The sequence below is a fragment of the Somniosus microcephalus genome, chromosome 12, assembly GCF_052327205.1.
Source record: "Somniosus microcephalus isolate GS21.2 chromosome 12, FLI_Smic_1.0, whole genome shotgun sequence".
NCBI lineage: Eukaryota > Metazoa > Chordata > Chondrichthyes > Squaliformes > Somniosidae > Somniosus > Somniosus microcephalus.
The window spans coordinates 148,586,338-148,598,821 of record NC_140998.1 but is presented as its reverse complement, the minus strand read 5'-3'; the positions used below and the strand labels follow the sequence as shown (position 1 = coordinate 148,598,821).

The window sequence follows — 12,484 nt, the reverse complement described above, 5'->3', positions numbered from 1 at the left end:
AATTAGTAGCTAGGGAACGGAGTTTGTGGCGGGGATCGAAAACAATGGCTTCAGTCTTCCCAATATTTAATTGGAGAAAATTTCTGCTCATCCAGAACTGGATGTCGGACAAGCAGTCTGACAATTTAGAGACCGTGGAGGGGTCGAGAGAAGGTGATGAGGTAGAGATGGGTATTGTCACCATACATGTGGAAACTGACGCTGTGTTCTCGGATGATGTTGCCAAAGAGCAACGTGTAGATGAGAAATAGGAGGGGGCCAAGGATAGATCCTTGGGGGAACACCAGTGGTAATGATGAGGGAGCGGGAAGAGAAGCCGTTGCAGGTGATGCTCTAGCTACAGTTAGATAGATAAGAATGGAACCAGGCGAGTGCAGTCCCACCCAGCTGGACGATGGTGGAGAGGCATTGGAGAAGAATGGAGTGGTCAACCATGTCAAAGGCTGCAGACAAGTCAAGAAGGACGAGGAGGGATAGTTTACCTTTGTCACAGTCACAAAGGATGTCGTTTGTGACTTTGATGAGAGCCGTTTCGGTACTGTGGCAAGGGTGGAAACCTGATTAGAGGGATTCAAACATGGAATTGCGGGAAAGATGGGCACGGATTTAGGAGGCGACAACACGTTCAAGGACTTTGGAGAGGAAAGAGAGGTTGGAGATGGGGCAGTAGTTTGCAAGGATGGAGGGGTCAAGGATTGGTTCTTTGAGGAGATGGTTGATGACGGCAGATTTGAGGGAGAGGGGGACAGTATCTGAGAGAGAACCGTTAACAATGTCAGCTAACATGGGAGCCAGAAAAGGAAGTTGAGTGGTTAGCAGTTTGGTGGGAATAGGGTCGAAGGAGCAGGAAATGGATCTCATGGACAAGATTAGCGCGGAGAGGTCATGAGAGGAGATCGGAGAGAAACTGGAGAAAGATGTGAGTTCAGGGCTAGGGCAGGGGGGCACCTTGGAGGAAATTTGGCCCGGTGGGCTGGAGAAGGAAGGGAAGCGGCAGAGGCAGCTGAATGGATGGTCTCAATCTTAGAGACAAAGAAGTCCATGAGCTCCTCACACTTGTTGTTGGAGGTGAGGGTGGAGGAGACAGGGGAGAGGGGTTTAAGAAGACAGTTAGCGTAGAGAATAGGAGCCGGGGTTTATCTTTGCATTGCAGAATGATTCTGGAATAGTGAGCAATTTTGGCAGACGAGAGCAGGACCCAATAATGCTTTATGTGGTCCAGCCAGATCTGGCGGTGAATGGCGAAACCAGTTGTCCGCCATATATGTTCAAGTCTGCGTCCCTTGGACTTAAGGGAGCAGCGATGAGGGCCATACCAGGGGGAGCAGCTAGGGTGAGAGAGTAATTGTTTTAATAGGGACTAGGGCATCAAAGGTGGTGGTGAGGGTGTGTTTGAGTAGATTGGTAGCTGCAGAAATGTCATGGTGAATGGAGGGCCAAAGGCTAAACAGTTGGGATTTCATAAATGCAGTTGTAAGAGAGTTGGGAGAGAGTTTTTACCAGGGGCAGACACAGAAGGAAGTAGGGTTTGGGGGGGCGAGGTGAGGGGATGGAAGGGGGATGTGGGTGGAGAGCGATGCATGGAAGTGGTCAGAGATGGCCTTATCTGCGATTGACACGATGGGAGTAGCGAGGCCCCGAGAGATGGCAGGGTCGAGGGGGTGGCCGTGAATATGGGTTGGAGAGTTTACATGGAGGGAGAGATTAGGGAGGATAGGAGGCTAGTGAACTCAGGAGAGAGAGCATGATGAATTGAGATGGAGGTTGAAATTACTGAGGATGAGAAGTCATTTGGTGCTGAGGAAGAAGAGAAGTGAAGATATCTCAGTAATAAAATTTTTATGATACTTGGCTGGGCAGTAGAGAACAAGAATTTTAAATGAGAAGTAAGAGGGGTGGAATAAGGTGAGATGCTCAAAAGAGGAGAAACTGCCAGGAGAATAGGGGGACAGACCAAGGTGTGATTTGGTGATGAGAGCCACACCGCCACCACGGCGGTCTGAGTGGAGCAAGTGGTGGAAGATATAGCCAGGTGGGGAGGTTTAATTTAAGGGTAAGGTAGCATCACCCCTCAAACAAGTTTCCGTCAGGGCCATGATGTCAATGCAATCATCCACGATAAGCTCATGGATGGCAAGGACCTTGTTCGCAAGTGAACGGACATTCTGGAGGGAGATGAAAGGTTTTAATAAAGTGAATAGAGAGCTGGTGAGGAGAAGGGTGGGATCACCAATTTAAAATAGTCAGTAATGATGATAACCTGCTAACGTGTTAACTGAAGAAATGTAATGAGGGCTAGTTACTGGCGTTTTAGCATTTCCTATCCTGAGTGTTTGCTAATTTTATAAAATGCAATTAAATTTCAGTCCTGACGGTTTCTCCTCATCATTTAACCTTTAACTGTGTGCTCCTTAAAGGCCTTAATTTGAGGTATAACTCCGATTGGGTCTTGGAGGTCCTCAGCTGTCAGTTGGTGGGCATGAATCCCTGCAGGAAATAAATATATATTACAGTGAGTCTTGCCATCTGAATCCCTTTGAAAAATTTTAAATGGCTTATTGATGATACTCAATCTGAAGACATGATGAATCTGTAACATCAATAAACGAACTAATGTGCTTCAGGGATCATGCATTATAACTGTTAATATCAACTCCCCTTGTACTGATACTATGAGCACTCAACGACTGGTCAACATTCTATTTTTGTAAGACACCTTATCAAATGCCTTCTGAAAATCCATAGATACTCCATCTACTGCATTCACTTTATCTGTAATCAGTCACTTCTTCACTTTAAATTTGCCACACACGACTTGGCTTTTAACAAATCACTCCTCGATTTCCCCGTGCATCTCTAAATGCTCAATAATTTGACCTGGAGTTATGGATGTTGCCTAAACTCTTTGAGCGCCAAATTGGGATCGGAAGCACCTTGGCGCTACGGGTGCCATTTGGGGACCAAAATGGCGTCTGATGTGCACATGCACACTTCTGCTGTGAATCATGCCGAACACCATCTTAGCACAGAACAAACAAGAGTCACCCTTTACCCACATCTGAATGCTTAGTCTATTTGCATACGCAAATAAGGGGCCTTACATCTGCTTCTGGTCGCTGCTGCAACTTTGGTTTGCCCTGAGGCAGCCAGTGGTGATTGCCTCTGGGAAAACCAACGCTAAACACCACGTATGTAAAACAAAAAAAGGCAAGTATTTACCATAATCACCGCCATTCCCGGTCCCGAGATCTCTGACCTCACTCCCGACTCCGACATCCAGGACCCCGAATATACCCCCGAGCTCTTGGCTCCCTCCCCGAAGCACTCCCGACTCTCCAACAGTACCCCTGAGGTCTGCGATCTTCCTTCCTGATCCCCAACAGCATTCCCAACACCTCACAGTACTCTCCAGGCCTGCAATCTTCCTACCTAATCTACCGAACCCCGATCATGGACTCCAAGTTCCTCCACCAGACCCCCACAATCCAACCCAATTACTTACCTGGAAATTGGAGCACTAACTTGTGTGGGCTGCTACCGGCGCCATCTACATTATGTTGAGGTCCAAGAACCAAAATCCGGGACTCCTTGGACCTCCCCATTTGAGCGTGGATTGTTAACATTGTGTGGGTAAGACACCCAAAAATACGCATGCCTGAATTTCTAGGCCATTATTGTAGGACTGTGACAGGCACCATTCGGAGGAGGCATTCATCTCGTCAGTCTGGGCAGGTACTGAACCCAAACACCTAAGGTAAACAAGTCAGTGTTAAACCCACCGCCACACCCAAGTCAACCCAGTGTCCAGGCTCTCACATGAAGTAATGGCCACTTGAGCAAGCAGGGCCACAGCCACTAATGGAACCGTACCCCTGCATAGGCCAGTACTTCAGGAGGGGAGAAAACAAAGGGAAAAAATTAATGGAGAGAAAAAAGCCATGTTCATGCAGAGTCTTGTGATAAATGTATTAAAAAGTTTTTTTTAATCATTTGTATATTTGACAGTACAGGAAACTTTTTTTTTATCCGGGACTGACGTGGTGCCGGTTCATCAAAAATTCCGGATAACCGAAAGCTATAGTAAAAGATGCGAGAGCTGAGAGCTCCGTATAAAGCAACAAACCCTGTTGCTTAGCAACAGGTTCAGAACAATGGCCACAAGTTCCAAGCGTCTCTGTAGCTTAGCAACAGCTGCAGCCACACCCTTGCACAGCAACAGATCGAGGAAGGCAGAAGTAAAACTTACCTGAACCTACTCCTGAATTTTGCCGGTTAACCGAGATTTCCGGTTATTTAGGTGCGGGTAAATCGAAAGTTTCCTGTAATATGCTTAAGGCTGAGTTTCAGTGAGATCTAAATGTAAAGTGTATTTAAGATGCTGGGAGATAAGCAATCAGATGGAGACCAGTGACCTTGAGTGCTGCTCTCCCGGATTTTACTCCACTGGCCAGCCAGCCTCTGGTCCCTATTGTCCCTGTCAGTTGCGCATCGGAAGAAAGCCTGCGTTTTCTTGCTGCTTCCGTTGAATGCTCTTGGGACTCTCTGAGTTGGGTCCTAACGCTGTCAAAGGTGTGAAGTTTGCCTCTTTATATATTGACAGCTTGTAGCGGGAGTCCCGTGCGCCTGCCAGCAACAGTACAGTATCAAAATTAAAATGTCTCGGTGCCTAGTTTTTGAGAGAAGGACAATTCCTGTGGCTCTCAGGATTACCTTTTAAGCCATACATGATGAAATGTGCCATAAGAATATTAATGGTGTATGAGGTCCATGAATAGATGGATAATAATACACTGAGATCTTGAGAACATTTCAAAGTGCACTTTATGTGGATGTACCTCTCTCTGCTTTGACCCATTTTGTCACTAAGTGGTGGCTCTTCCTCATTCTGACATGTCTACAAGCCACAAAAGCAGCCCATAATGGTAATTATGGCAGATGAAGACCCTGTAAAAGGTTATGGTACTGGTGGCTTAATATATACAGCACCAGGATATGTCATCACCTCAGATGGTCTTTTCCAACTTCCAAGGAAGGATATATTGGCCTTGGGTGAGGTGCAGTGCAGATTAATCAGAATGATACTGGGGCTAAAAGGGTTAAATTATGAGGACAGTTTGCATTGACTAGGCTTGTATTCTCTTGAGTATAGAAGATTAGGGGTGATCTAATTGAGGTGTTTAAGATGATTAAAGGATTTCATAGGGTAGATAGAGAGAAACTATTTCCTCTGGTAGAGATGTCCAGAACAAGGGGTCATAATCTTAAAATTAGAGCTAAACCGTTCAGGGGTGATGGCAGGAAACACTACTTCACGTAAAGGGTAGTGGAAAATTGGAACTATCTTCACCCAAAAGGCAATTGAGATGGGGGGCCTATTGAAAATTTCAAAACTGAGATTAATAAATTTTTGTTAGGTAAGGGTATTAAGGGATAAATGTAGTTGAGGTATAGATCAACCATGATCTAACAGGCTCAAGGAGCTGAATGGCTGACTCCTGTTCCTGTGTTCCTAACTGATTGTCCAAATTTCAAACTCGGTTACTTGACCAGGTGGTCACAGTGTCAACATGTGATGTCCACCAGGTGGTTTGAAGCCTTTTACAACCAGCGAGCACCAAAAGACATTGACTGCTTAATTGATCCAAATTTACAAGTTACAATATAAAGTTATTTGCACTCATTTTTAGTTTGCATGGGCTGTGTTTTTTGCATTACTGGTGCCCCCCCTGCTCCTAGATATCCAGTGCCACCTTTTGGGTCTGGACAAAAGACACAACCAGGATAGACCATTATGCATCCATTCTAATTTTCCTCATTGACCACTTAGGATTGTTACCATACTATGTAGAGAGTCACTGAGCCACAGCTGACATTGTGCATTAAGTCTAGTCTGAAAAAGCACCCCTCTCCATTCACCAGTGTGACATTTCCATGTATACCACAGCAATATTTTGCAAATTTTTAAATTCTTTCTAATGACTTTGTCATTGTTTTACCTTTAAAAACTCATGTGAAGAAAATATTCTTCACAAAGTGCATGCATTCTACACTTTACCACACGGTAGCAGCCTGATCGACACTTTCACTACCCCCAGCTGCACTGAAACCAGTATGAAAAATGCAGCGCCTCGTAAAACCCTGCTTTTCACCTATACCAGTTTGACTCATGTGCCTTGATTTGGAACTCACTCGTAGGCTAATCTCATAACTCGCTCAACAGTTTTTGCCCTTGAGCTATTGTTCCAGGCTGCTTGCGGTCCACTGTAAATCATATCCCACAGGTCTTAGTCATTTAACATCTCTTTCCCACACCAGCTAACTTTGCAAGAATGCCAGTTAGCGCTGAATTATGTGCGGCTTTGTGCTGTGGGCCTCCATCTACTTAGATCTGGATTGGCACGGCCACGAGCGGATTTGACACGGGATCACTGCAGTCAGCAGAAGAGACTTTCATCTAGTCAATCAGGATGATATCCAGACCTAGATGCTGGAGGTATAGAGAAGGTTCCTCTAACCCACTGTACCACCCAGAATATTACCTCAAACTAAGCCAAGAAAGTAGAACCAGAGGCCATGAATTCAGATTTGTAAGTAGTTGTTTTATAACCAACACCACCAAATCAGATTAACTAGTCATTTATCTCAGTGCTGTTTGTGGGACCTTGCTGTGCATAAATTGGCTGCTGCATTTCCTACATTACAACAGTGACTACACTTCAAAAGTATTTCATTGGCTGTAATGTGCTGAAGTCATGAAAGGCACTATATAAATGCAAGTTCTTTCTTTCCTCCTCCTTTACGAAGAGTTAGGAAGAATTTCTTCACTTAACAACTGGTGAATGTTTGGAACAATCTGCCTGATATGTCATAAGAAATGGGAGCAGGAGTAGGCCATTTGGCTCCTCGAGCCTGCTCCACCATTCAATGAGATCATGGCTGATCTTGTACCTCATCTCCACTTTCCTGCACTATCCCCATAGCCCTTGATTCGCTTAATATCCCAAAATCTATCGATCTCTGTCTTGAATTTACTCAATCACTGAGCCTCCACAGCCCTCTGGGATAGAGAATTACAAAGATTCACACCCTCTGAGTGAAGAAATTTCTCCTCATCTCAGTCCTAAATGGCCGACCCCTTATTCTGAGACTGTGACCCCTGGTTCTAGACTCCCCAGCCAGGGGAAACATTCTCCCTGCATCTACCCTGTCCAGCCCTGTAAGAATTTTGTATGTTTCAATGAGATCACCTCTCATTCTTCTAAACTCCAGAGAATATAGGCCTAGTCTACTCAATCTGCCCTCATAGGACAATCCCCCATCCCAGGAATCAGTCTGGTGAACCTTCGTTGCACTTCCTTTATGGCAAGTATATCCTTCCTTAGGTAAGGATATAGTAGAGGGAAAAACATTAAGAATTTTCAAAATGGGGGGGAATTCTGGAAAGAAAGAGACTTGTGTAGAATTTACAGCGCAGAAACAGGCCATTCTGCCCAACTGGTCTATGCTGGTGTTTATGCTCCACACGAGCCTCCTCCCACCTTACTTCATCTCACCCCATCAGCATATCTTCTACCTCATCAGTTGCGTGTGTGCTATGAGGAGGATGCCGAGAAACTCCAGTATGATTTGGACAGGTTGGGTGATTGGGCAGATGCATGGCAGATGCAGTATAATGTGGATAAATGCGAGGTTTTCCACTTTGGTGGCAAAAACAGGAAGGCAGATTATTATCTGAACGGCAATAGATTGGGAGAAGGGGAAGTGCAATGAGACCTGGGTGTCCTTGTGCACCAGTCGCTGAAAGTAAGCATGCAGGTGTAGCAGGCGGTTAAGAAGGCAAATGGTATGTTGGCCTTTGTAGCGAGAGGATTCGAGTACAGGAACAAGGATGTCTTGCTGCAGTTGTACAGGGCCTTGGTGAGACCACACCTTGAGTACTGTGTGCAGTTTTGGTCGCCTTATCTGAGGAAGGATGTTCTTGCCATGGAGGGAGTGCAGCGAAGATTCACCAGACTGATACCTGGGATGGCAGGAATGACGTATGAGGAGAGATTGTGTCGATTGGGCTTATACTTGCTGGAGTTTAGAAGAATGAGAGGGGATCTCATTGAAACTTATAAAATTCTAACAGGACTAGACAGACTAAATGCAGGAAGGATGTTCCCCATGGCGGGGGAGTCCAGAACCAGGGGTCACAGTCTAAAGATAAGGGGTAAACCATTTAGAACAGAGATGAGGAGGAATTTCTTCACCCAGAGAGTGGTGAACCTGTGGAATTCTCTACCACAGAAGGCAGTTGAGGCCAATTCTTAAATATATTCAAGAAGGAGTTAGATATATTTCTTAAGGCTAAAGGGATATCGGGAGAAAGCAGGGACAGGGTACTGAATTTGGATGATCAGCCATGATCTCATTGAATGGCGGAGCAGGCTCGAGGGGCCGAATGGCCTACTCCTGCTCCTATCTTCTATGTTTCTATGTTTTTATATCATTTTATTCCTTTCTCCCTCATGTGTTTATCTAGCTTCTCCTTAAATGCATCTATGCTATTCGCCTTAACTACTTCATGTGATAATGAATTCCACAATCTAACCACTCTCTAGTTAAATAAGTTTCTCCTGAATTCCTTATTCTATTTATTGGTGACTTTTATATTTATGATCCCTAGTTTGGACCACCACAAGTGGAAACATCTTCTCTATGTCTACCCTATCAAACCACTTCATAATTTTCAAGATTTCTTTCAGGTCACCTCTAGCCTTCTCTTTTCTAGAGAAAGGAGCCCCAGCATTTATATAGCCCCTCAAGATGTCCCAAAGCGCTTATCAGCCAATTAACTATTTTTGATGTCTAGTCATTGTCGTAATGTAGGAAATGCAACAGTCAATTTGCACACAGCGTGGTTCCTCACAATGCGATAATGACCAGATAATCTGTTTTTAGTGATGTTGTTTGAGGGATAAATGTTGTCCAGGACACCGAGCAGGACTCCCCTGCTCTTCGAAATAGTGCCATGGGATCTTTTACATCCACCTCATATGAAAGTCGACCCCTCTGGCAGTGTAGCACTCCCTTAGTACTGCATTTGGAGTGCTAGCCTAGATTATATGCTCAAGTCTTTGGAGTGGGACTTGAACCCACAACCTTCTGACTGCGAGGCGAGAGTGCTACCACTGAGCCATAGCTTGCTAGGATGAGAGGGTCTGAATGGGAAGAATGACCTTTTGATTGACTTTCCTTATTTGAATCTGTGCTTCCTCCCCATAGATATCTACACACCACAATTAATTCCCAGTCACTGGCTCTTCAATCTCTGCCATTCCTGCTGGAGAAGTACATGAGTGGAGTTCCTCACTCTCATGGTTTACTTTTTCAATTCTTCCCTCAGGGTAGGCCTCTGCTCACAAACTCCTCCTACCATATCTGATGCTCTGTTTCACTGTACAATTACTGTACAATAAGGTGATGTTTAAGGAGAGAGAAAAAAACACACAAAGATCTACCCGAATTTCTGAGCAGTTTCAATTGTAGGTAGGGGAGAGTCCTGTGGAGAAATAAATAGTGAATTTATGAAACCCAAAAAAAATTGTTGCGACCGTGCGCTGGGTTCCAATTATGATTATGTTTGGAAATTGTGATTATTGTAGGAAAGAAAGTGCAGCCCTTAAATATATCCTGTGCAAGTGCAACCTGGAATAATACAAGGTAGATGGGGTGAGTTTACCCTGCTGTGAAGTTCTAATGCTAACCGGTGTATTGTGTGATATATAGTAAAAAGAGTAATATATCTTCCCTTTTTAATTAAAAAAAAAGGCCAGCCAAGGCTTATTTGCTCCCCTTTTTGCCACTCATTTTACATTCAAAGTTGTATGACTGCTAACCTTCATCCCTTAACTTCAAAGGGCACTACTTTGACATTGCTGAACAGCGTGAAGAGAGCCGCATTCACTCAAGTAAGTGAGCGGTGAATCTTTTATCTGCATTTTTTTTTTAATTTAAAGATTTTTGCAAGTGGAAATAAAGTTTAGGCTTGGCAAAGCAGGAGCAATAGAAGTGTTTCAAATTTCTGTCTATTCAAATGAGGCTTTTTTTGACTAAACAGGCCAGAGAGTAACGAGTTCAAGGTAGTTACTCATTTGTTGGGACTTAGATAATGTAAACCACAAATTTAGCTTGGTAAATGTCTCTGCTTTGTAATTCACTCTCTGCCTTCTATTATTGTATACTTGGAGCCAACTTCAATTCGGGCCCCTATAATCCATACATATTGGAGGAACAATCACAAGTAGCTACAAGGTATATTTTTCTTTTAAGTGCTGCACTGTGATGAGGTTCGATGACAAGTGGCAGAATCCTGATTGACTCAGATTCTCTCCTTTAACACTGAGCTAGTAAGACTGAACTCTTTGGGAGGGGACAGGGTGATGTCTTCAAAACGTTGGACATTTGAATGCACATTTCTGGAATATGATAGTGACCTGAGTGTGGAGGATGGGGAGGATAGACAGAAGAGAGAGGGATTGGGTCTGGCAGCAATAGACCCAAACTGAAAATGCTGTAAATGCACCACTGGTCAGCATTTGAAAGAACACAAAGGGTCAATGCTTTGGCCGTGACTGTTCTGATGAAGAGTCTCCACCTGAACTGTTGATTTTTTTTTTTCTCTTTCTAAAGCTGACAAACCTTCCGTGCATTTTAGATTTAGGTTTTCCAGAATGATACCTGGACTTCAAAGGTTAAGTTACGAGGCGAGATTATACAAATTAAGGTTGTATTCCCTGGAATTTAGAAGGTTAAGGGGTGATCTGATCGAAGTTTTCAGGATGTTAAGGGGAACAGATAGGGTAGATAGATAGAAACTATTTCTGCTGGTTGGGGATTCTAAGATGGGGGAATATAATCTAAAAATTAGAGCCAGACCTTTCAGGAGTGAAATTAGGAAACACTTCTACATACAAAGGGTGGTATGAGTTTGGAACTCTCTTCCATAAACGGCAATTGATGCTAGATCAATTGTTAATTTTAAATCTGAGGTTGATAGCTTTTTGTTAACCAAAGGTATTAAGGGATATGGGCCAAAGGCAGGCATATGGAGTTAGATTGCAGATCAGGACAATGTAGACGGGATGGTTAGATGGGCAGAACAGTGGCAAATGGAATTTAACCCTGAAAAGTATGAGGTGATGCATTTTGGAAGGACTAACAAGGCAAGAGAATACACAATGAATGGTAGGACCCTAGGAAGGACAGAGGATCAGCAGGACCTTGGTGTGCATGTACATAGATCCCTGAAGGCAGCAGGTGAGGTAGATAAGGTTGTTAAAAAGGCATATGGGATACCTGCCTTCATTAGCCGAGGCATAGAATATAAAAGCAGGGAGGTTATGATGGAGCTGTACAAAACGCTAGTTAGGCCACAGCTGGAATGCTGTGTGCAGTTCTGGTCGCCACACTATAGGAGGGATGTGATTGCATTGGAGAGGGTACAGAGGAGATTCACCAGGATGTTACCTGGGCTGGAGCGCTTCAGCTATGAAGAGAGACTGGACAGGCTGGGGTTGTTTTCCTTAGAGCAGAGAAGGCTGAGGGGGGACCTGATTGAAGTGTACAAAATTATGAGGGGCATAGACAGGGTAGATAGAAAGGAACTTTCCCCCTTAGTAGAGGGGTCACTAACCAGGGGGCATAGTTTCAAGGTAAGGGGCAGGAGGTTTAGAGGTGATTTGAGGAAAAACTTTTTCACCCAGAGGGTGGTTGGATTCTGGAACTCACTGCCTGAAAGGGTGGTAGAGGCAGGAACCCTCACAACATTCAAGAAGCATTTAGATGAGCACTTGAAACGCCATAGCATACAAGTGCTGGAAAATGGGATTAGAATAGACAGGGCTTGATGGCCGGCGTGGACACGATGGGCCGCAGGGCCTCTTTCTGTGCTGTATAAATCTATGACACTATGACTATCTCATCGAATGGTAGAACAGGCTCGAGAGGCTGAATGGCCTACTCCTGTTCCTGTGTTCCTTGTTTGCAGTTTTGTTTTTAAAGATACTATTACAACATTAGTAAGCGAGAATATAGGTAAGTGAAAGCAATCAGTGGCGATTCTGTGGTTAGAACTGAGGAATAAGAGAGGACTTAAAACTGTACTGGGAGTTGTCTACAGGCCTCCTCATAGCAGCAATGAAGTAACAGAATGTATTCAGAGATTAGAGAGGCTTGTAGCAAAAGGAAAGTTGTTTCAATTGGAGACTTTAATTTTCATACAGATTAGGAAGAGCAGAGTAGCTCAAATCAGCAAGGTCGTGAACTTCTTGATTGCATTCAAGATAGTTTTCTGGAGCAATATGTTCTAGAACCAACCTTACCAGATTTAGTAATGAGTAATGAGCCAGACTTAGTTAATAATCTGACAGTAAGGGAACAGTTATCTAACAGTGATCATAATATGATCAAATTCAATGTTAGGTTTGAAAAGGAGAAACTA

The 12,484-nt window shown here is 44.1% G+C and overlaps 1 protein-coding gene across 7 annotated transcripts in view; it reads left to right on the top strand.

Annotated features, from left to right (window-relative positions):
* Positions 1-12,484, top strand: part of pacs2 (phosphofurin acidic cluster sorting protein 2) — a 292,002-nt gene that overhangs the window by 230,481 nt on the left and 49,037 nt on the right. For 4 of the 7 annotated variants that reach the window (XM_086003648.1, XM_086003649.1, XM_086003650.1 and 1 more), the window contains exon 14: positions 9,903-9,953. The exons of the other annotated variants lie outside the window; for them this stretch is intronic. In XM_086003648.1, coding sequence (XP_085859774.1) covers positions 9,903-9,953 — 51 coding nt within the window. The remainder of the gene's footprint in view (positions 1-9,902; positions 9,954-12,484) is intronic. 7 annotated transcript variants of the gene reach the window in all.